The sequence below is a fragment of the Liolophura sinensis genome, chromosome 12 (assembly GCF_032854445.1).
Source record: "Liolophura sinensis isolate JHLJ2023 chromosome 12, CUHK_Ljap_v2, whole genome shotgun sequence".
In the NCBI taxonomy this organism is placed as follows: domain Eukaryota; kingdom Metazoa; phylum Mollusca; class Polyplacophora; order Chitonida; family Chitonidae; genus Liolophura; species Liolophura sinensis.
The window spans coordinates 19,635,316-19,661,259 of record NC_088306.1 but is presented as its reverse complement, the minus strand read 5'-3'; the positions used below and the strand labels follow the sequence as shown (position 1 = coordinate 19,661,259).

At 40.4% G+C, this 25,944-nt stretch overlaps 1 protein-coding gene across 1 annotated transcript in view; it reads left to right on the top strand.

Annotated features, from left to right (window-relative positions):
• LOC135479285 (uncharacterized) overlaps window positions 1-25,593 on the top strand; it is a 38,003-nt gene extending 12,410 nt beyond the window's left edge. Inside the window, exons 3-18 of the mRNA XM_064759105.1 lie at window positions 561-712; window positions 1,850-1,980; window positions 8,404-8,536; window positions 9,758-9,826; window positions 10,595-10,686; window positions 14,286-14,370; window positions 15,407-15,577; window positions 16,678-16,764; window positions 17,413-17,507; window positions 18,072-18,155; window positions 19,187-19,247; window positions 19,954-20,061; window positions 21,201-21,265; window positions 22,144-22,215; window positions 23,557-23,726; window positions 25,163-25,593. Of these exons, the coding sequence (XP_064615175.1) occupies window positions 561-712; window positions 1,850-1,980; window positions 8,404-8,536; window positions 9,758-9,826; window positions 10,595-10,686; window positions 14,286-14,370; window positions 15,407-15,577; window positions 16,678-16,764; window positions 17,413-17,507; window positions 18,072-18,155; window positions 19,187-19,247; window positions 19,954-20,061; window positions 21,201-21,265; window positions 22,144-22,215; window positions 23,557-23,726; window positions 25,163-25,407 (1,820 nt within the window). The 3' untranslated portion in view covers window positions 25,408-25,593. The remainder of the gene's footprint in view (window positions 1-560; window positions 713-1,849; window positions 1,981-8,403; window positions 8,537-9,757; window positions 9,827-10,594; window positions 10,687-14,285; window positions 14,371-15,406; window positions 15,578-16,677; window positions 16,765-17,412; window positions 17,508-18,071; window positions 18,156-19,186; window positions 19,248-19,953; window positions 20,062-21,200; window positions 21,266-22,143; window positions 22,216-23,556; window positions 23,727-25,162) is intronic.
• The last annotated feature ends 351 nt before the right edge of the window (window positions 25,594-25,944 follow it).

The following is a 25,944-nucleotide window of genomic DNA, read 5'->3' as shown; positions in this document are numbered from 1 at the left end:
GTTTGAAAATAAATCGGTACCAAGAATTTATAATCCGCATTTTATAGTGCTGGGATAACATGTTTTGATTTTCTGCTACTTCACCTACAGTGTCATTTGGAGTCAATGTATTCGAATAGCTAAAACAGGCTATCTGAAAATGCCTGCTAGGTCCATTCTCTGAGTCTTGCATTGTAGACTGACAATACTCACAAATAGTACTAGTAATCAGAGACATAATATATTGTGTTCAATTAATGAATAAAAAACACTTGATCCTCTGAATTTTTCTGGTAAGAACATATACATCAGAAATTTCTTGTGTAGAGGATAGTAAATAGACTGCATTAGAAAACTACAAAAAGATTAATACCTAAATATTCGATTTAATTATTTTAACTCAAATAAGTCAGAGTCACAGAAAGATTAAATTTCTACTGAGAAAAGTGTTCTTTTACACAGGCCTATACGTCTTTTATATAGCACGCATATTCATATAGAGTGAGTTTTACGACGAACAGCTTTTCGAAACATAGAAAAAAAATCAATCAGTCAGTCAATCCATAAATCGTTCTTTGTAGATCACAACGAGGCCAAGGAATTACGTAGACTGGAGAACACGTTTTACCAGTTTGCGTTACGACAGTACCCAGAACAGGCCACGCTATACAACCAGCACCAGCATGACGACAAACTGGAGGAGTTTACTATGGAAGCCTTCCGTAACAGAAAGGTAAGTCGTGTACCAGTCATGCCGACAAGCTGGGGAGTTTATCGTAGAAACCCTTTCGTAACAGAAAGGCAAGTCGTGTGCCAGCACGATGATAAACTGGAGGAGTTCACCATAGAAGCCTTACTTAACAGAAAAGTAAGTCGTTTACCAGCACAACGACAAGCTGCGCAGTTCATCATGAATGTCTTGTACCAGCACGACCTCAAACTGTGGGAGTTTACCATGGCAACTTTCCCTAACAAAAAGGTAAGTCTTGTATCAGCACGACGACAGACTGGGGGAGTTTATCATGGAAACCTTCCCTAACAAAACGGTAAGTCGTGTACCAGCACGACGACAAACTGGGGGAGTTTATCATGGAAACCTTCGGTAACAAAAAGGTAAGTCGTGTACCAGCAAGACGACAAACTGGGGGAGTTTATCATGGAAACCTTCCTTAACAAAACGGTAAATCGTGTACCAGCACGACGACAAACTGGGGGGAGTTTATCATGGAAACCTTCGGTAACAAAAAGGTAAGTCGTGTACCAGCAAGACGACAAACTGGGGGAGTTTATCATGGAAACCTTCGGTAACAAAAAGGTAAGTCGTGTACCAGCACAACGACAAACTGCGGGGAGTTTATCATGGAAACCTTCGGTAACAAAAAGGTAAGTCGTGTACCAGCACGACGACAAGCTGGGGGAGTTTATCATGGAAACCTTCGGTAACAAAAAGGTAAGTTGTGTACCAGCACAACGACAAACTATGGCAGTTTACCATGGAAACCTTCCGTAACAGTGATCTAAATCAAAGCAAAAGCAAAAGTGCAAACAATTATTACAATGAAAGTAGTCCGTAAAAGAAAAGCTCGTCTGTATTCCGTGACAGAAAGGTAACATAGTAGTTAAAAATAGTGACTGGGATGGTTTTACTCTGATGTCCCAATTATAACGATTATCTTTTAAGCACACTGTTAGATCCATCGGCCTTCTGAGCAACTAATTTCGACAGGAACGTTTGTTGATCGCAATTTGGGATGTTTTCGGAAAGTTTTGTCTTAACCACACAGCCATTTGGTAATCTGACGAAAGCAATGAATAATCAGCCCACACTGTCAACTTCCATATTAAAGTCATCGTTTATCTGTTAAACCAGCTGGAGTGTGACGTCATCCTGGAGTCAGCCAATCACATCGATCCTTCCAAACTCTCCTACTGGGATCGAAAGGACTTAAAAATTCTGAAATTGTCTTTAGAGACGTTCATTGAGGGCTATCAGTGGAAGAGGTATGCATTACTTTATTTATTTATTCATTTATTTATTTATTTATTATTTAATGGCCCAATCTGTTTATCTTGCCAGATTGTGATTATCATAATTCATCTGTAATAATGGTTCTTGGCGACAATTTCCATCAATAAAGTTATACACCTATATTGTCTATATGTAACAGGGGGATATATACCTACTGTCTACCTTCGAGCTGGAGGGGGAGTTGGGGGGGTATCCCTGTAGTCTAGTAATAGGCGCGTGGACTCTAATCCCAGAGATCAACGATTTAAATCCCCGACTGGTAAAATCCTCAAGATATACATTTACATTTTTAAGTTTAGGCCAATATATGAGTTGGACAATTTTGCTCAGTCACAAATTAAGATTGCCCCAAATGCTCCAAAATATTTTGCCATTTTGATCATACTGACAAATTAATCATGGACCATCCAGTAATCTTTTGTCACATTTTTAACACATAACAATATGAGGTTGTGCATTTAACAAACGACATCGCCATTAACTGTGGTTACAGTAGTAAAAGTTATTTCGCACTGTGTGAAAATTTTAGTGAAACTGGGTGTGTTTGAAAAGGCCACAGGCCTCACGCTCAAACAGTTTTTACATGTATTTCAGGCATTTTATTGCAAGAAAGCAAAAAAGTCTTAAACGCCTTCCTCACCTGCAGATGATTTCAGGTTGCCCAGGTAATGGAATTTGTTACTGAGATCCGGTCAATGGATTTCGTACTTGCTCTGATTGGCTAAAAGTTGATGCCATGCTGCACGAAAGAAAACTCCGATTGACAAAGCCTCGATTTGCGAGGATTTTAAAGTAAAAGTAGGTCAACCAATGCGTTAAAACAGATATTTGCATACCAATGGCCAACCAAGATGGACCTTCCAGATCAATAATCGCAAGGCCAGTTCCCAAAATGACGTTTAACACAAACCACCAAAGAATTAAGAAAGTATGTAAAGTACGAAAATACTATGGAATCATGGAAAGAGAAGCAGTCTAGTGAAGGAGAGAAATCAGTATCCAAACCGTATACCATGCTACTATACAAGTTGTCGATAGTAAAATATGGATCTCAGTTGGGTTTGCATGGGAACTGTTCGTGTATCCAATGTGACCATATGATTCAACACCGTGAATATACAGCCCCTAGCCCCGGGTTAAGCGCAATTAGATACAATCATGAAGCACCACCGATGTAAATATATTCCTCTGTGGAAATACACTACATGTATTTATTCATGCTGGTGTTACATTCCACTCACTGGGGATCCGCTATTGTTCTCCAAATCAGCATGTTAAGCAACCTGTTTTAAGGGGAAAGTGTTTATTGGGGGGAGGGAGGGGGTCGGGAAGCAGAATTCCGTGCCACTTTTTCTGCTGTAACAGTGTTTATCTGGGAAACGTTGACCATATGTGGCCTTATTTCGAAAGCAGTTTCCTGTGGTAGCGCGACTGTGCCATTTCTTCGCTATATCGAAAACAGGATAACTCCGTGTCTCTGTCGCGTTGTTGAACGTTAACATTCAACCGGAAAAGATCATCGGGTATGGAGTGGTGATGTATTTGTGATGATGCTGCGATATGTAGCTATACCAAACCGTCGTCCTAATAGCATTGCAGCATTGCTTCATGGCCCATTGATGCAGCAAATATCGGTTTCTACGTAGAAACCTGAGGTTGGCGATGGAGCGATGTCTCCGTTGTCGCTTTAGATGGCGTCCATACATTAGCAGTAATGCATGCAGCTTTCAGTACTGCTTCGGCTCAAACTGCGGTAGCTCTCAATCAGTGAGAAACAAAGTTTGATTTATTTATTTATTTGATTGGTGTTTTACGCCGTACTCAAGAGTATTTCACTTATGCGACGGCGTCCAGCATTATGGTGGGAGGAAACCAGGTACGATGTTTGAATCTAGGTTTGAATCTAGGCGGCTATTGCTATAGATCAGATATAGCAGACTATAGTTGGAGAGAGCTCCGTTGGTTTCTACCCCCCATTAACATCACAAGAGTTGTATAAGTGAACTATTCTTTGGTATATAAAAAGTCAAGAAATCTTTTAATAAATAGGACTATACTAAATACATATCAATTTATATCTGCGGATGGTCGTGGGTTTCCCCCGGGCTCTGCCCGGTTTCCTCCCACCATGATGCTGGCATCCGCCGTATAAGTGAAATATGAGTACGGCTTAAAACTCTAATCAAATAAATAAAGGAATATTAATCTATAGAACTATTGAATGTCAATCAGCAACTCGCTTTAATTTGAACTTATATGTCCCGTCTTAAACGTTTGGTTGCTAGAATTCAGCAATAGTAATCTAAGTACGACGACTAATTGAAATTTCAACACTATCATATCGGTTGAAACAATTTTACAAAATAAGAACAGAAATCTGCATCAGAATGATGCGACCACTTGTATGACTACTGTTTAAATATGACCGTAGGTAATAGTAAATGTCGTGGGAATGTCTTCCAGCAGCCTGCGGATGGTTGTGGGTTTCCCTAGGGCTCTGCACGGTTCCCTCTCATCATAATGGTGGCGGCCGTCGTATATGTGAAATGTTGTTGAGTACGTGATGGCAGGCAATACACCGGTGGAGAGTGAAATCAAGAGACTTTATTTGTTTATGACACAATTATTTAGAATTTTTCTTTGGAGACGCACATCAGTAGGAAGGGCAGGCGTTATTTTATTTGTTCATTTATTTATTTATTTTGCTGTACTCGTTTTTTTTATTAGCTTTATTAATAAAATGTTCAAGTTAATGGATGATTTAAGATAGCATTCAGGAACACGCGCCACTTATATCGGCAGTAAAAAATCCTATATGACTTCTGAAAATGTAGACGGTTTTATTCTCATGACTGTTCGAAGAAAATTTTAACATCGTTGTTTATATTATGCCATGTAGTTAAGCCTATATAGGGCGAAAACATATGGATCTTTGTGGACTTCGTCTATTACTATTGCTCGCATTTCCTTATACTCCATGTTTGTCACGGAAAAGCACAGAACAAATCTAATAAGCAATTCTTCTCTGATATCTCAAGCATGCTAACATAACTATCGGACCAATCTGACGTCACCATAGTTACGCATTGTCCAACTTCACCGTTCGAATCCAAGTTCCATTGCAGCTGATCGATTTTTGGAAGCAAAAAGACGCTGACTAATTGAATTTCAGAGCTGCATGCTTTGTATCTAAATTATCTCCACATTTACCTACTCAACCGTAAATATGTCTTTAAACCATTCCCGAGGGAAAGCTTCGCAAGTCTTGGCCGGTTTGTTGGCGGGAGAATGAACGGCCTTCTGTGGACCGACAAAAAAGCAAATTGGCTCTCCACAGGCACAGTTCTCATCTCAGTCTTCCTAGAAATATTTGAATCCATTTGAGGAACATATGTATAAATAACTATGTCTGAGCAGAATTGTTCGATTTACCATGTGTTGGCCCATTTGAAATTGTCTGTCCTCATGTTTTGTTTGTTTTCGCCTGCAATTGTTCTTTTGTTGCTATGGTTATTGTCTTCTATAATACAGAATAGAATCTTAAATCAATGTGTACGCAGAAATTAGTTGATCAGAATATCGCCTCGTTAACATAATAGTACAAATCCTAGTGGTTCTCATTCTTAGTTAAAACTATTTTAAGTCAGATTTCCTAGGATTTCAAAGGGATTCCAGTCCTTCTCGGTTAACTAGACGGTCTATCCATTTGGATTACACTCAAAACTTAATCCGTTAATTTTAAAAGAAACTCTTTGTATCTAAATTATCTCCACATTTACCTACTCAACCGTAAATATGTCTTTAAACCATTCCCGAGGGAAAGCTTCGCAAGTCTTGGCCGGTTTGTTGGCGGGAGAATGAACGGCCTTCTGTGGACCGACAAAAAAGCAAATTGGCTCTCCACAGGCACAGTTCTCATCTCAGTCTTCCTAGAAATATTTGAATCCATTTGAGGAACATATGTATAAATAACTATGTCTGAGCAGAATTGTTCGATTTACCATGTGTTGGCCCATTTGAAATTGTCTGTCCTCATGTTTTGTTTGTTTTCGCCTGCAATTGTTCTTTTGTTGCTATGGTTATTGTCTTCTATAATACAGAATAGAATCTTAATCAATGTGTACGCAGAAATTAGTTGATCAGAATATCGCCTCGTTAACATAATAGTACAAATCCTAGTGGTTCTCATTCTTAGTTAAAACTATTTTAAGTCAGATTTCCTAGGATTTCAAAGGGATTCCAGTCCTTCTCGGTTAACTAGACGGTCTATCCATTTGGATTACACTCAAAACTTAATCCGTTAATTTTAAAAGAAACTCTGTTGCCCGAGTGAGGATAGAATGCATTCTGTTATTATGACTTAATGTTCTGACATATTTTATATAATATACTGTTCGTCTAATAGACTCTTTATATTGAATATGTGTGTTACATTTAACAAAGTAATCTGCTGCAATAGTAGAATACATTCCTGTATCACTCAGACAACAGACAACAGATTATTTTGGAGTGTAAGATTCGAACTGTGTCTCACACTTTTTATCCGAAAGGTGTGGAAACGTTCTAGAGATATTCACATGATGGCGTGTGGTGTTTTTCCCAGCACCATCGTCAGCTACTCGTTGTTCACTCGTCAGCTAGTTGTTGTTCACTCGTCAGCTACTTGTTGTTCACTCGTCAGCTACTCGTTGTTCACAACCGTTTTCAACATATGGTATTTGCGTTTTTAGTCTACATTGGGAAAACTTTTCTGCTTTAAATAATCCAGGCTTAAACTGTGAATGACTGCAAAATTGTTAAGTACGACATGAAACTCTAACCATACATACATACAGACCGACAGACATACAGACACAGGCTCTACTAGTTGTTGATAATTCGTTTTGGTAATGCGAAACTCTCAAGCCGATGGTCTTGTCAAACAGCAGAGAATACATGTATACGTGTAATTCGCTGGCATCCACGTGTGTTTTCTTAGGGGTTCAAGAATCTTCATGTATCAAACCCGTCCTAAAGCCGAGAATTTTATTGTGTTGCCTGCCTCACTAAAACCCCAGGCCATACCCGGTTGCATGACATGGACGGAAAGGTGCAGTACTTGGTTTATTTAGTTGTGCCAAGAACCGAGCACCGAACGGACTACACTGCACATTTTACGGTGTTGGACATGGTGGATTTGAACCTCTGCGCGGATAGTTAACTGTCCCGGTCACCTATAAATAGGGTTGGTATTTTGGATGTAAAATACCTCGATATGGGATATATGATACACTTTAATCAGAGAGGTTGCACGTGATGACATGCAATCAGACTGGAAGCAAGGTTTTGTGTGCTAGTCTGTGCAAACATTTGCCGAACTAATCGCTGCCATAAACATCACTGCGTGTCATGGAATGTTTACGCGTTGCTAAACACGAACTCTCAAACCTGTGTACTGGCAGATGGTGCTGATTATTATGATGTCTGTAGATGTGTATATCATATCTTGCTTATTTTTATCTAAGCTAGGTAAAACAAATTTGGATCATTTATGTGCTTAATTTTGAGAATTATGTGCAATAGCGTCATAAAATGTATTTTGCCATATATATATATATATATATATATATATATAGAGAGAGAGAGAGAGAGAGAGAGAGAGGGGGAGAGGGGGGGAAGGGAGAGATTTTTTTATTTATTTATTTATTTATTTATTTATTTACTTATTTATTTATTTATTTATTTATTCTGCTTTCGTCCATAAACCTCATCGCCGTCATAAAAGTAAGAAATTCAGTACGGCAGTGAACTACAATTAAGTATCAAAATAACAAAGACATTAATTTTAAGCTCAAACGTTTAAACATCTTGACCAATGAGACCCTGTGTTCGAGTGCCGCTCTCTCTGATTTGGCAGAAGCATTAGGTCAGCAAGTTTGTCAGATAACTGCCAAAGGATAGTGGTTTATGCGGAACTCTCTGGTTTCTTCCACCCTAAAACCTGACCACCTTCATATAAGTGAAAAATGTCCCAAGTAAATAAATAAATATATTTACTTGTCACCTGCTTACTCTGTTTAGCGAACACCGAAACAGGAAATACGTTCCCAATACAACATACAGGTTACATTAAACTCTGACTTCCGCACACCTACAACAAGCTCGCGTGGCGATAACCAATAAACCAATCGGAATTCACTGCGTCAACATTTTGAGCTATACAATATCGTTTGTGTGTTTGAAACTTTTAACCGTTCCGCAATGAGACTCTGCACAGGACGCCAAGTAACGCGAGGCAGAAAAGATTCTGCGAGACTAACCAGTGCTCATTTTCACGCAGAATAGAATTCGTGATTAACACGACTTGAAAGCTGTCAATAATTTTTGTCACCTTCCATTCCACATTTTTATTTCAGCTTCGGAAACCTAAACACCATAACATTTCTGGGCGGAGTGGAAAGACCCCCCAGCTGGGCGAGAAGCGCGAATTTTGAAGACCAATCAGATTATGAGAAATACCTGAAGAGATTACAGGCATTTCCTGTTCAGGTAAGTCTATTTTGTTTACTCTCCAGTCCTTAGTATTTATGGTTGGGGTTTTACCGCGTACTTTTTTTTAGTCATTCAGACACCCCACGCAGTCACATTATATTAACACCGGGCCACCCAGTCCTGTTTCCTTGCTCCAACCTCTGGTGGTGGTGGTTGGGGAGAGGGGCGGGGGGGGGGGGCTACTTACCAGTTAATGGTGGGCTACTGGTGAACTAATGGAGGGCTACTGGTGACCTAGTAGTAGGCTATATGTGATAAGCTACTCGTGAACTAATGCTACATATGTTAAGCTACTTGTGAACTAGTGGTGGGTACGGGTGAACTAAAACTAAAAAGTGGTGAGATAGTGATTGGGTATGGATGAACTGATAGTTGGCTATTGTAGAGCTGGTGGTGGGGTATGGATGAACTGATAGTTGGCTATTGGTGAGCTAGTGGTGGGGTATGGGTGAATTGTTTGTTGGCTACTGGCCAACTAGTCGGCACTAATGAACCGATAGTTGGCTATTGGCCAACTAGCCGGCATTGGTGAACTGATAGTTGGCTAATGGTGAACTAGTGGTGGGGTATGGATGATCTGATAGTTGGCTATTGGTGAGCTAGTGGTGGGGTACCGGTGAACTGACAGTTGGCTACTTTTCAACTAGTCGACACTAGTGAACTGATAGTTGGCTACTGATAAATTAAGGGTGGGGTACTGGTAAAGCCGGAATGTCCGGTTCCTGGTTTCCACATTCTCATCATTGCTCTCCGGTTTATAAATACGAACAGTGTGCGCTGAGCTTTCTTAGAATTGTTGACATGCCTTGTCATGCTTTCATGCTTAGCACATCTTTATGCTAAGTGAATGGGCAGTTTAAAACCACAGTTTCCACCATGTAAACAAATCTGACCCTGTTTTAAGGCCATAATGTATAGCGCGTGCAGAAGGTGACATCATTATACAATGCATCTGTTTGGAATATCCCCGGAATTCGCTGTCATTTGATGGTTCTTATTTTACAATTCAGGAAAGTAGTTTGGACTATCTCGGTCCTTTTAGGAGGTAGTGGTTTTGACATTTATATAGTTCTTTATTACCGGAAACAACTTTCGCATGTATTACACACCTTTTAGCGTTAACCGGAAGTGGTCCATTTTGTGGCGATACTATGGACAATATATAGCTTTGTTGATTAAGTTCAACATTGACAAATAAGAATTTGTCTCTTTTTTCAGATAGATCAGAGGATAACGTTGATGAGATTGGCTATCAAACTGAATCGTACTTCACATAAAGTATCTCTGGTAAGTTTTCTTTCAAGCTTACAGGAGTTAATGGTGGCTATCAAATTTAATCGAACTTCACGTAAAGTATCTCTGGTAGGTTTTAGGTCAAGCTTGCATGACTTCCGCCACGAAATCGTAAAACTCTCTGTTTTCGATGAAATTCTGTTCATTTTTATCCTGCTATTTAATAAACCATAAAAGTTTTCATGGAAATTTTCACGAAAAATGCTTTCCTGAAATGCGTGGCACTTTTGCTGCATATTCGTGTAACACGTTATAATTCACTCACAAGAGCAGTGTAAAAGGAAATGCTGTATTGGACTGAAGTATATAGTTCTTTTGGAATCATAATCATATTTATGTATTTGGTAGGCCCACTTTTCACAGCTTTGCAACCAGTGAATATTGTCACAATATCAGTACATAAAATGATAACGGGGCCTTCATTGCCGAAGTGGTTAGCGTACCAGCGCGGCGCAGTGGCCCAGGAGCCTCTCACCAATGCGGTTGCTGTGAGTTCAAATGAATCTCATGCTGGCTCCCTCTACGGCCGTAAGTGTCGAGCTTCCAACAGCATGCGGATGGTCGTGAGATTCCCCCGGGCTCTGCGCGCTTTCCACCCACCAAAATGCTGACCGCCGTCGAATAAGTGAAATATTCTTGGGTACGGCTTAAAATATCAATCAAATAAATACATCAGATTTTAATTAAATTATGATTTTTGTCTTCGCAGACCTTTAAACTTTGCGCGTGTATTTAGTAGTTTAAACCTGTTTCTTTCATCAGGGAACAGTTCCTCGTCATCTATATGATCACCACCGTATGATCTACTACTCGCCGTTACAATATCAGCCTAGAATCATTCCAGACAGTGTGTGGTAAGTGGTTGGACATGGGAGTATATGGCATTCCAGTCCCAAAATATTACAGTTTGGAAGGAAATACCACCGAAGGAAGTTCCGAATATTGGAGTGGGTTCATTCCAGTACAGCTCGACCCTGACGATATATCTGGCACGGAAGTGGATCGGGAACGTCCGCGTCGGAAGGACGTAATATCACAGCAAGATGTTCATAACATACGCCGATCATAAAGCCAAGATGGGTGCACCATCCGCGAAGTATAGGCGTAGGATCCAACCATCATCCGCGTAGGGCTTCACGACATGCACTAACATTCACGCATAAACTCATCTACCTTATAACAAATTCGGTGTTTTTCGACACCAACCTTGTTTATTCTTTCGTAATAACAAAAATGCTCACAAACGGTCTAGTTTCCGGTGTGGTTACTAATTCACACATAATGAAGATAATACGCAGGTCGAAGTTTGACTGCTTCCGCAATTATTCAGTAAACGCAAAACCATAACTTACATGTTCAATACACGATTTTCTTCACTGCAAAATTATCTGTGGCAGGGAATTTAAGTGTCAAATATAGTGTATATTTATAACAGAACTTGTACATGATAATTTAGGTAATATTTATAATATTAGTACAGCGCTTGGCTAAAACTTACATTATCTCCGGAATACGATTACGATTTTGGGCTAGCTCACCTTTTTAATGGCTTGAATGAGTGTGAGATAGATAAATGATAGACCATTCACTAATACTTTTCTCACCACCACACCTGCCTTACCAGGTAAGCAAACTGAAGATACATCGTGTCATATCTATAGCTAGCGTGTAGACAAAGGCTAAAGTACCCTGCAACGGTTTAAACGAGACTACATGTACCAGCCGATCAAGATCCAGGTAGGCCACCCATCATGGCTGTATGATCCGTGTAGGATCTCCCCCTCCCCCCCTCCTCCTCCCCCCCTCCTCCTCCCCCCACAGACACACACATCCGATCAAGATGCGCTTAGGATGGCCGGATGACACGCGAAGATTACATCATTAACATCGGGCAGTACTGACAAAATTTTTATTGCATTTCATACCTATCTAAACTTCTTGGACCTACATTTTACAAGAAATGTCAATTAAGAGAATTGTAAGGGGAAATCATCATTATTCTAAATTATCCACCCGACCTCATAACATGAAAACGATGCAAAGTTTTCCACACTACAACAAAAGCGAATACAATTCAAAGCGAATAACAAGTCTAGAAAACCAAATACGATCTTCTATATCTATCAATAATGTATTATGAGGTATTTGTAATTCTCAACTATCTAAATGGCATAACTGAAGATTCATGGTAGGCTGCATAATTACAACAGCATATCGAAGTTTACCGAATATCTCCCGTCGCTTATACTACAAGGAGAAGTAACCCATTCAAAAAGTCAAACTTTGGCCATGTTTCTAAATATAACGACTTTAGTGAGTTGATGGTCGAATGGAAAGAGGATTAGACTGAATATTCGATTGTTTACTCAAAGTCAGATACATGTCAGTAAACATCTGGACGTCTCAACTTTATGTAGATCACGTCTATAAAAATAACAGCACACCTTGACACATGAAATAATTTCATCCACACACACGTCAGTGTCACAGTTGGGAGTGGTTTTCATACTTCAAAATATCAAAATGCTATATTTTATACGTTGATAATTTCATCCACACATTCGTCTGTGTCTCAGCTGCATTCATCCAAATACTTTCATCCGCACATGCGGTCGTGTCACAGTTTCAGATGTGTCGCACCTTAAAGCGTGCAATATTTCATACATTGATAATTTCATCCACACATACGTCAGTGTCGCAGTTGTAAGTGTTTTTCATACTTCAAAAGTGTCGCAGCTCTAAGCGTGCAATATTTCATACATTGATAATTTCATCCACACATACGTCAGTGTCACAGTTGTAAGTATTTTCCATACTTCAAAAGTGTCGCAGCTTTAAGCGTACAATATTTCATACATTGGCATCAGTATAGCCCGTCAAGCCCACCACAAATTTCCAAGGTACTATCTGTATAGCCCATAAAGCCCAACATGGATTTCCAATGTACTGTCTGTATAGCCCAACAACCGCACCACAGATTGCCAAGTTACTGTCTGTATAGCCCATAAAGCCCACCACAGATTTCCAATGTACTGTCTGTACAGCCCATCAAACCTACCACAGATTGCCAAGGCACTGTCTGTATAGCCCATAAAGCCCACCACAGATTTCCAAGGTACTGTCTGTATAGCCCATAAAGCCCACCACAGATTTCCAAGGTACTATCTGTACAGCCCATAAAGCCCACCACGGATTTCCAATGTACTGTCTGTATAGCCCATCAAACCCACCATAGATTTCCAAGTTACTGTCTGTATAGCCCATAAAGCCCAACATGGATTTCCAATGTACTGCTGTATAGCCCAACAACCGCACCACAGATTGCCAAAGTACTGTCTGTATAGCCCATCAAGCCCACCACAGATTTCCAAAGTACTGTCTGTATAGCCCATAAAGACTACCACAGATTTCCAACATACTGTCTGTAAAGCCCATAAAGCCCATCACAGATTTCCAAAGTACTGTCTGTATAGCCCATCAAGCCTACCACAGATTTCCAAATTACTGTCTGTATAGCCCATAAAGCCCACCACAGATTTCCAAGGTACTATAAGTATAGCCAATAAAGCCCACAACAGATTTTCAATGTACTGCCTGTATAGCCCAACAACCCCACCACAGATTGCCAAAGTACTGTCTGTATAGCCCATCAAGCCTACCACAGATTTCCAAGGTACTATCTGTATAGCCCATAAAGCCCACCACAGATTTTCAATGTACTATAAGTATAGCCCAACAACCCCACCACAGATTGCCAAAGTACTGCCTGTATAGCCCAACAAACCCACCACAGATTTCCAAGGCACTGTCTGTATAGCCCATAAAGCCCACCACAGATTTCCAAGGTGCTATCAGTATAGCCAATAAAGCCCACCACAGATTTCCAAGGTACTGTCTGTATAGCCCATAAAGCCCACCACAGGTTTCCAAGGTACTGTCTGTATAACCCATAAAGCCCACCACAGGTTTCCAAGGTACTATCTGTATAACCCATAAAGCCCACCACGGATTTCCAATGTACTGTCTGTATAACCCATAAAGCCCACCACAGATTTCCAAGGTGCTATCAGTATAGCCAATAAAGCCCACCACAGATTTCCAAGGTACTATCTGTATAACCCATCAAGCCCACCACGGATTTCCAATGTACTGTCTGTATAGCCCATCAAGCCCACCACAGATATCCAATATCTGAATACCTTTAAACACTCTTCAAACAAATCCCAAAAAAGATTAATGAAAATATTTTTGCGCATTTCAGTTGTCTATGTGATGAACCTTACTTCATATGTTAGCTTTCTTTTTCTTTATGCCCGTACTTTCAGAATTTAGCTTATTCATTGCACCCAACCCAGCCTATTTCTAACTGCAGTGTTGCGTCTACATGTACTCTTCGTTTATGAACCAAAATGCATAAGTTGTTTGGATGCAATATTTAAATTTATGTTTACAGGTCCAGTATTTTCAACCGGGCCTCTAAATTAATTGACCATGACATTAAGGCAGCCTACGAAAAGTTACAAAACTTTTTAACCGGCGTAAGTTAAATAATTATTCATATTTTAATTATGCTATAAAACGACTATCCTCAATCTGTATGATCGCCATTACTTCCAAAAGACGCCATGTTTGGAAACTAAAAGTCATCCGGGGGCCACAGTGGCTCAGTCGGTTAGCGCGCTAGCGCAGCGTAATGACCCAGAAGCCTCTCACCAATGCGGTCGCTGTGAGTTCAAGACCAGCTCATGCTGCCTTCCTCTCCGGCCGTACGTAGGAAGGTCTGCCAGCAACCTGCGGATGGTCGTGGGTTTCCCCCGGGCTCTGCCCGGTTTCCACTCACCATAATGCTGGCCGCCATCGTATAAGTGAAATATGAGTACGGCGTAAAACACCAATCAAAAAATAAATAAATAAATAAAAGTCATCCGGTCATTAAGATGCGAAGCGCACTTTGTTTCTTCAACAATTGCTTGCTTGGCGAAACTTGATTCTAATGCTAAGCCGTAATTGTTTCCTAGATGCCATTTCCACTTGGCAGATGTCTAGCGGATTTTTCGTGAGATTTTAATTCGGCTTTATTTTGATTTCCGATTTTAAAATTCGGTTATGAGAATGTTACTTAGTTTGGAAGATGCTTGTTTAGCAGGCTGTTTGTGAGATTTTAATTTGGTTTATAACATTTTATTTTGATTTCTTAGATTTAAATTCGGTTGTGGGACTGTTATTTAGTTTTGGAAAAGGTTTTTCAATTAAGATACGCATTTTTGGCAGTTGTTTACCTTCTTGGCTGTACTATTTCCACCAGCCCCGAAGGATCAGTCTTTCTCAGTCCCACAAGTAAGAGAGTAAGTGTTGCTTTTGTCCACAAAAAAACCCCACTCGCTTCGTGTGATTGACAAGTGGTATAAAATGCAAGCACATGGTTGAGGATTATGATCGTGGAAACTGTTAGAGAGATAACGGTATTAAAAGCTTCATGTTACCGTGTACTGCTCTTCTCTATTAACTTTCTTACTTGTAATCGAATGTATTTAGTCAGTACTTTTAATATCCCAATTCACATTTGTCCGGCAGGAGTACCTTCCCGTCACTCGCCCTACGGTGGGAGTTTTCTCCTGGCACCGGGGTAAGGAATACTACAGAGCCTGTCTTCAGTGGCACGTTGGGGTGGATGTCTCTCCAGAGGAGGTCCATAACCTGGGTTTGAGTGAGGTGGAGAGGATTCAACGACAGATAAGAGACAATGTAAGGTCATGTAGCGGACGAAGCAATATATGAGCGGAGATATTGCGAACGAGACAATTTAAGGACGGGCAGGTTGCAGGCGAGACAATGGAAGAGCATGTGGCGGACGAGACAAAGTAAGGACATGTAGGGGACGAGACAATGTAAGAGCATTTGTCGGACGAGACATTGTAAGAATATGTGGCGGACGAGACAAAGTAAGGGCATGTGGCTGACGACACAGTATAAGAGCATACGTTGGACGAAACAATATAAAGGCATGTGGCGGACGAAACAAGTAACGGCATGTAGCGGATGACATTTTGAAAGTATGTAGCGGAAGAGACAATTTAAGGGCATATAGCGGAAAAGACAATGTAAGGGCATGTAGTGGATAAGACAGTGTCAGAACATGTAGCACACGAGATAAACTAAGGGCACGTAGCGGACGAGATATTGTGATGACGCAAAGCAGACGAGACAATGCAAAGGCATGTAGAGGTCGCTGCAAATTAAGAGCATGTAGCAGACGCCACATTGTAAGAGCAGGTAGTGAACAAAAAAAGAATCCTAGAATATTGTCTGGCTAGAACTTGTCGCCAAAACAGTAAGAGCTGGATTTGAGCGTTTGATCTCTGCTTAATGGCCTACTGGGTGATGAGAACCCTGTCTTTATTTATTTATTTATTTGATTGGTGTTTTATGGAGTATTCAAAAATATTTTACTTATACGACGGCGGCCAGCATTATTGTGGGAGAAAAGCGGGCAGAGCCCGGGGAAACCCACGACCATCCGTAGGTTGCTGCCAGATACGACCGGAGGAAGAAGTTATACTTGATATGAATATGTACATCATCCAGTTGGAGGGCTATTGAAAAGTCCTCAACGAACTTTCGACTTGCTGTGCAGACGTCCAGACCACCTACTTTTTGTCACCAATGCACCACAAGCGAAAAGGCAATTGCCTGACCAAAGCCAGATTTGAATCCCTAACTTTTGTACGTCCTAGTGATTGAAATCCAAGCATTTCACAACGAACCATTCCCCTAAAACAACATTGCCATTAACAGGTCCGTCCAATGCGCCCGGTTGTATAGACGAAAAACGCTCTTCGTTACAGGTTATGAAGAAAATTCAATTTGAAGGCTCTTTGGGGGAATTCTTCACCCATGTCCAGACCATTCCACGCTACCTCAACCACTCTGCCGTGAGTACATTTTACCAGTCCAAGGAGTTCAAGACCGGTGACTGATTTATTATTTGATCCTTTTCATGAAGAATAAAACCCTGACTGAGGTAAATTGACAAGAAGCCGCATGTCGCCGCTGCTTCGGTTTTACTGTAACAGTATGGGGTGTATACCTGTATGTCACACGTAGAAGGTTCTGTCAGTAACTTGCCAAAGGTCAGTAGTTCACCCTTGTTTCCTTCACTCTTAAAACTGACCGTCATAGTATAGGTAAAACAATGCGTGAGTATGGTTCACGCAACAGTCATATAAATAAGTCCAATTATATGACGACATTCAATGTTCATGGGTACACCATACTTCAAAGATCGATTTTAATTTTTCAAATTTTTCAAAACTATTACTTTTTACCAGTAACAGTAACTTTAATAGTAGAACTATTTTCAACGTCCATTCGTTTGCACTTCTAATGCAATGTAATTCGTCCTAGTCGTCATCTTTTCATTTGCCATAATATAACAATTTAGGTGTGATACCTCTCTCATCTTATAAGCAACCCGCAAATTAGACTGTGCTGCTTATTATAGCTGATATGTATTTGGCAAGGCATAGCCATTTTTCTTGTATGAACATTTCAATGTCATATACCGATATTTGTCTTTGCAGGCGTATTTGTTGGAAGAATACAAAAATATTGTCCACGTTAAAATACAGAAAAAGCTCTTCAAGCTGTTCAAGTACATATATGTGCCAAAAATAAGGTAGGTGGAGTAGTCTCCCTTTACATTATGTTTGCGTTACTGATCTATTTGGCTACCTTACCTTGTTGAAATAAAATACATACCTTCATATTACAGATCAGTTTTTGCTGAAGAAGAAATATATTCTCTTTACCTCATTAATAATTATTACTGAACAAAGTGAATAAAAAAAAATTAATAAGTTCTCATTCCATCTATACTTTTCTCTTCATGATTGCATCCATGCTCTCTTCGCTCGCTGACCCCACTAGACAATGTTGACCTTTGTAACCTGTGCAACCCACGTAAGTTTGCTCAGGTTTAGCCTCACCACTGTTGTCCTCACGCGGAGCCATTTAATCGGCGTTTATTATGCTCTGCCTGTATTTAGATAAGGTAATGCATGTGTACAAAACACTATGAGAAGTGAAGGATGTGGCAGAGTTTTTATGCTTTCTGACATCATTTGCTGCCTCACTGATGTGATGTGTTGACAGTGACGTGAAGCGGGCGTAGAGAGCGGCACATGCATGCGGCGTAAGGAGTATTGATTGTGTGATCGACTTAAATATTTTTTTTTCACAGAATAGTTCAGTTATTTCATGACGGGCCATGGGGCTCATACGGGGGTAACACGTTCTTTGTGAACCTTCTGGAACCGGAAACCAGGTGAGGCTCTAAACAGGGGACTTTCTCGTCAAAATGAACGAATTCGACCGAAACCATGCAGTCTTTACCATATTCTGTTGTTACTGCGGTTTTATCTGTTACTTCTTTGTAATTTATTTATTTATTTAATTTGTGTTTTACGCCATACTCAAGAAATATTTCACTTATACGACGGCGGCCAGCATTATGTGGGGAGGAAACCAGACAGAGCCCAAGGGAAACCCACGAACATCCGCAGACTGCCATCCACCTTTTGTAAACTTTTATTGTCTTTCCTGCTATTTTTAGTGTTTACTTTATGCACGGTCTAGTATTCAACACTGCAATTTTTGGACACAATTCCACACTTTACACACTGAGGGCGCCGTGCCACAGTTGAATTTATTTAATTCCAACCCGCTTGTCCTAATTTCGACATCATGTTGACTTCCTCACTGTCGTAAGTTGGAAGGTCTTGCAGGAATCTGTGGATGGTCGTGGGTTTCTAATGAGCTCTACCCAATTTCCTCAAACCATAATGCTGGTCGCCGGCATTATAGGGGAAATATTCTTAAGTATACAGCGTCAAACACCAATCAAGTAAATAAAAAATACTGTTTGAAACATGACTTCTGTAACAGAGCTACAGATGGCAATTAAAGATGGCAATTTCTATGAGATGAATGCAGTTGTAAAAGTCAAAATTACACTACCAATACACAGGTTTTATAGTTTTACAGGCCTAATTTATATCTACTTGGGCAATGTTATAAAACTTGATTGAGTTGAGTTTTATACATTCTATACAGACGATGCTATGATAATTCACATTCCTCTGAGCGCTCGTATGGGTGTTATCGCAGTCTAGCGTCCGGAGACCACTTGTCTTTCACCAGATTGAATCGTGTGTTTCTCTCGGGTTCTCTTCGGTTTCCTCCCATCATAATGCTGACCGCCGTTGTATAAGTGAAATATTCTTGAGTACGGCATAAAACACCAATCAAATAAATCAATCAATCGGTTATGGAATCAATTTTGGTTACATCTTACAGATCTACGTTGATGATGTTGCCCTTGGCCCTTCACGAGGTCAACCCGGGTCACCATTTCCAGGTAAGTCTTCTGTAAGATGTGTCGTGTTCATCAAGATTTCCAAGAATGTTCCAAGAACACAAAATGTTGACTTGAGATAAGACACGGTTTCAAATTTCTGTTTTCTATCACAGCCGGCTGAAAATAGCAAGTTTCAGTCACGAGATCGCGATAGAAGGCAATATGCTTTTCGATAAGAATGTCATATGTAATAGATCCCAGCAACCTGCGGATGGTCGTGGGTTTCCCCCGGACTTTGCCCGCTTTCCTCCCACCATAATACTGGCAGCCGTCGTATAAGTGAAATATACTTGAGTTCGGCGTAAAACATCAATGAAATAAATAAATCATATTTAATATGCAGATTCATATTTAGGGGAAATTAGTTCCTCTAATTATAATTAAAACTTGGGTTGATTCGATCAAGTTTCTGAATTCCATGGCAGTCGACTGAAAAAAAGCCAAATTTCAACGACGTGAATACAATAGAAATCATGTGGTTTAACTCAGGGATTCCGAATTCGGGTTCAAAGGCTTATGTAGGAACAAAATGCTTTTAATATAAACTGTGACGCTATCGATCAGATTTCATGTGTCTAATATAGCAAGTTAAAATTCTTACAGTTTCGTGGACGCAATTAAAACAGACGTGTGACAGTGACTTCTGGGTCTGATAGTTTGGATGTATTCATTAAAAGTTATGCTCAAGTATATTTTCGTTTTCCAGGTGGCTTATGCAAACATGCATGACGTCCCCAAATACAGAGGCCGCAACATTTATGGAGACATGTCGGCGGTGCCGTTTGTTATTCCAGCTTATCAAGTCTACATAGAGGTAAAGTCAAGGGTTATGATAAGCACAAACTGACATATCGGTATTAAAGTTTTCAGTGGTTCTGAGGCCACTGTCATGAAATTTAGTGCAAACAATTTTATCTTCAATTATAACCTGTCACTCTCAACAGAGATGCGATACTTAGCTAGCACTTTGTAAGCACTGGGCGCCGTTTCACTAAGCGATTTCCTGTGAAAGCCGAAAGAGCACCTTTCGATGTCTCGATGCATCGAAGTAGCGAAACAGCAGGGTAGAGAGACAGCGAGGTAGCAAGACAGAAGGGTTGCGCGACAGCGGGGTAGCAAGATAGCGGGGTGGCGAGATAACGAAGTAGTGGGGTAGCGAGACAGTGGAGTAGCGAGACAGTGGGTAACTAGGCAGCGTGTAGCAGGGCATCGGGGTAACAAGACAGTGCGGTAGCGAGGAACGGGGTAGCGAGATAGATGTGTGAAGATGTGCGCAAGTGTTTTCTTTTTGTAGCTTAATTGAGGATGGCGGATGACCACCTTCCCACATATAATACCGTACTTGATTTACCCCTGTGGGGCTAGGGGTCATGCTATCTGATAACAAGGCAATGGAGTACGGAGACGGCGGATTAGCTAGACAGCAAATTAGGGAGACAACGGGTTAGCGAGGCAGTAGGATAGCGAGACAGTGGGGCACAGAGTTAGCAAGATAGCCAGGTGGCGAGGCAGCGGGGTATGGCGGGGAAGGGTGACACAGGGCTAGCGAGACAGTGGGGTATCGGGGCAGCGAGACAGTGGGGTATCGAGACAGCGAGGCAGCAGTGTTGCTGGGGAGTGGAGCGAGACAGTGGAGAAGCGAGACAGCGGGGTAGAGCGGTCATGGAATAGTGCGGTGGGAGGAACGCGGTAGCGAGACTGTGGGGTATCGAGACAGCCGGACAGCGAGGCTGCGGGGTAGCGAGACAGTGGGGTAGCGAGACAGTGGGGGTAGCGGGACAGACAAGTAACAGAATAGTGCCATGGCGAGGAACGAGGTAGTGAGACCGCGGGGTATCGGGGCAGTGCGGTAGCGAGACAGCGGAGTAGCGAGGAGCAAGGTAGCGAGGAACGAGGTGGCGACTAATCCTGCGAAAAATGTCAAATGCATTACACCGTGCTTGTATATTTCAGGGCTGGGCATTGTATGCGGAATACCTTGGAGAAGAGATGGGTCTCTTTGAAAACCCGTATTACCTGTAAGTCCAGATGAATTCATGAAAATATTACAAATAAAACCAAATTTTGAAAAACCGTTCTTATTTCATCTCTGATGCTATGAGCGCCCGCTATTCTTATCGGGTGCTCATAATATTAGACACATTAGTACACATGCATACAGGCTCACTGTTTTGGTTGGTCAGGATTCCTGACTATTGGGGCCTTCCTTTGGTATTAATTTATGTCATTTATTTATTTCATTGGAGTTCTACGCCGTTCTCAATAATATTTCCCTTATATGATGGCAGCTAGTATAATGATGGAAGGAAACCGAACATAGTTCGTGGAAACACAAAATGACTGCGCAGAAAGCCAGCATTTTCTGGACATGAACTCAGAGCGATCGCATTAATTGCTGAGAGGTTCCTGGATGATTGTGCAGCTCCAGCACCCTAACCACGTCACTCGGTCACGGATGCCCCTCCCTTGATATTAAATGTATAACAGTATAAGATCTGGGAATATGTACATCTGGTAACATATGTACGACAAGAATCTAAATATTTTCATATTACTACTCACTGGATAGATCTGCAGATCAATTAATGGATGATAAAATTAAAATCAACCATTGGTTGTTTAAATTAAAATCAACTTTTGGATGATGAAATTAAAATCAACTTTTGGATGATGAAATTAGAATCAACCACTGAATGATAAAATCGGTGTTAACCTGTTTGGTAAATCAGTAATTCACTCAACGTGTATCACTGATTAAGCCTTTTGCACATTTGTTAAGTTGGTCTGCCATTTAAACAATAAATCAATAGTCAATAATAGTTGGTAATACCCTTCGTTCACTGCGTTAGATAGTCAACCATATAAACAATAACCCAGCCACTCAATCCCGCTTCAGATACGGCCGCTACATGTCGGAGATCTTCAGGGCCTGTCGACTTGTAGTGGATACTGGTATTCATGCTTTCGGGTGAGTAGATGTGTGGTTATACCCCTTATTTAGGCGGCTTCAATTTCCCGGGCAAAACATGGGTAAAGAGCTTAAAGATAAAATTACTTAAGGTTGAGATGAAAGAGTGCAAAAATTATTTGCGATTTTTCTGTAAGGAGAATAAGACACTTCTTCTAACCGCTGTTTGTTCTAACCGCATGTCGGTGCACATATTGTAAAACAAATTACTCTTCCAGCCTATTGTCCAGCATGCCACTTGTTTTTGAATAATTATGACGTCATCCGAGGCAAAGAGTTGTAGGTGTAGAAACCAGGATTCGGGAGTTTAAAATAATGGATTAGAAAAAGTATTCCAACTGCATTTTCCTTGTAATAATATAAATGTACAACATATCAATGTGTAGAGCTTGTGGTCTTACGAAAGGCAATTTTGGTAGCGAGTACGACTTAGCTATGAATTAGCTAAAACTGTTAGTTGCAGTTCTTTCGGCATCAATTGTCCAGAATTACTCACGTGTCCTAACGTCCTAACGTGAGGTGAAACTTATACAATATCTATAGTGCGATGACTGAAGAGGTGAAATAAGTTCAGGACCCAAGATCACGACGCTTTTTTAAACCTATGTCAGACGTAGTCCTAGCTTATTGCGCTGAAATTGTGACTTATTTGGCAAATATTCATCTTAGTACTAAGTTGGTTTTGGCTCCCATGACATTCTACAGTATTCCATTTGCATTATTTTAAGGTGATTGTTTTTTTAATGTGATGACAACACAGCAGTTTGAGTAATTCTAGACCACTGACGTCTAATAAATTGCAATTAACATCAGCCATGGTGCTAGGGGATGTGTAATTTGTTACTATTTACGCATTTACATGAGCAGTTAGAATAAAAACCTGGCTGAGATAAACAGACCGTATTTCACCGGTTAAGTGGGATCGTTTGCCAGCTATCACACTGTCGTTGCTGCTCTGGTTTTACTCTCTATGCTGTACGCCTATAATTATATTAATATGGAAAAAGAATATATATGTTCAGGAATGAGGCCATAATCTGACTTAAGTCTAAGACAAGTTCGTGATTCTGCAGCCTTCGGCCATACTTATCACATCTTTAGACTTAAATCCGAAATTCAAATATACCTGTAATTAAAGTATTTTGCTCGAGGACGTTTAAAAGTCCAACACTGATTCTTTCTTATAGGACAGTGTACCAATCATAGTTTAAGTTCTTCCTTGTTCTCAGTTTGGCTCTTTAGCCCTTGCAGTTTAGGACTTAGTCTTAAGTTGCCTAATAAATACGGACCAAGGTTTTTAGCTGCATTGTGTTTTCATCTCGTCTTTTTCTTCACGTGCAGCTGGACTCGACAACGTGCCATAGACTACATCGCTAACCACACAATCTTCCCGATCAAGCAGATCCAGATCGAGGTTGACCGTTATATCACTTGGCCAGCTCAGTCAGTCGCCTACAAGCTCGGGGAGATGAAGATCAAGGAACTAAGACGAAAAGCCGAAACGGAACTAGGTATGATTTTTGGTAATTAGAAATATAACATATGGCTTACAGCATCGGCGTAAAACGAGAGCAGTTTGATAGTTGGCAAATGCTCAGACGTATCTGATGAAATGACGTATCTTGTCAATTCACCTCAGTTAGGGTTTTATCTTATTTTAACTGTTCATGTAAAAGTTTCAAAAGTAGCAAAATACACGCCCATAGCACCAAAATACACGCCCCCTCCCCCCCCCCCCAAGTGGGATCGTTTGCCAGCTATCACACTGTCGTCGCAGCTGTGGTTTGACTCTCTATGCTGTACGTCTATAATTATGTTAATATGGTAAAAGAATATATATGTTTAGGAACGAGGCCATAATCTGACTTAAGTCTACATACACGCCTCCTAACATCATTGCTGAAGACAATTTACTTCGCCTGGATTGCTGATAACAGTTCAGATGTTGCCGCAAATCCAGGCTGCACACCGAGTAAGATTTTAATATTTTGCGTTTTTGGAAAAGCTTTTCTCGTGCAGCAGCCTGACCTTCAAGTCAATACTTCATCTGAGAATTTACGTGGTCCCGTGTGACACAGATGTTGAATTGCTGAGACATGAGACGGCCCATTTCCCCCCAGTGCACTGTTTTTTTTTTCTTGGACAGATACTTTAGAGTGTGTATATCATTTGTGTTTAAACATAGTTATACACGAGTTTCTTTTCTCACGTTTATCGGGTGGTAATCTTTAACAAAAAACGCACTGAAACACAATACTAACTATATTTCAGTGTTTTAACCTACTAATGTTGACAGAAAAGCACCCCAAAGCTTTTCCCTGTGAAATCCTTGAAATCATAGATCGGACGGTAATAGATGTGTTCATCGCTTTTTCTGAAAGATGCACCTGTATGCTTTAAATGAAAGGAAAACACCTACAAAATCAAAGTAGGTATCACTAAATAGACCACTTAAAACTAGAGCATAAATATACTTTCATTTATTTTTTTACATTTTTGTGAAAAGAGTTAAAAGCGTCCAAACATTTGAATTCTAAGGTGAGCTCTACGAACCATACTATCAGTGTTCAGGAACTCTGACGTCACGTAAAGTTTTCCAAACTCTAATCACGACACTGATGAGTACCATGAGTAAAATATAACTGAAATAATGTTCCCAAAAATTCCTTCCTTATGGTGAACATTAGGGGAAAATGGTGATGTGACGTCAAAGTTCCTATATACCGTCGGCGTTGCCCATAAAAGCACACGATAGTATTCAAGTTTTGGAATGCCTTTCAGCACTCTGTAAAAATCTGAAAAAATAAATAAAAGTATTTTTACGCATAGTTTTTAATTGTCTATATGAAGAACCTTAGTTTGTATTTCAGCTTTATTTTATCTGAACAGAATGAAAACAAACAGTCAACTTTTATCTACTTTCTGTTTTATTTTGTTTTTTTTTTAGGGAACCAATTTGACATTAAGGAATTCCATGATCAAGTACTGAAGCATGGCCGAGTTCCAATGGTAATACTGGAGGAAACTATTAATGATTGGATAAAATCTTTCACCGGTGAAAGGACAAATGACTTTGAGGTCAACTATCACTTCCGGCCTACCCAAAACAGATGTTCTCAAACTTCAAGGAAATGTGATATTTTCATTTTAATTAGCATTCTTGTCATGGCAATTTTGTCTTTGCGGATCTGAAGAATGGTACAAGTTTGTATTCTCAAAACTCTAGTCTTAAACGTCTTCTCTCCCTCAACTTTGCTGTGCCTCTGCTTATTGGAGATGGACACGATACAAGATGGACACAGGGACGCAACTCTGCTGATATAAACATAAACGGACAGCGACCCTCTCCCCAAATTATTGCACATGGCGGCTGTTCGCATTCGAAAAAAAGCAGATTGGACCCTCTGGACGCAGTGAATATCACGTGGGTTGATGTGGGCCAACTACCAGCTGGAGAGAAGGGCAGAAACTTTGTGTAGATGTAAGAACCTTAACTACACATACTGAACTTTGACAATGGTTGTGTATGTAGACATTCGACCTAAGATGAGAATGTTTTACTTTTGACGTACTTCAGGAGATTGTCTACTTTGTATGATGATTCAGCTTGACAAATTGTACTCAAATTTAACTAGTCTGCTGAATGATTATATCACCATGGTAATACGAACCTCAGGGGAAACCTCATTTAACATTCAACTTCCCTTTAAAATGTAATTTCTTTCAACC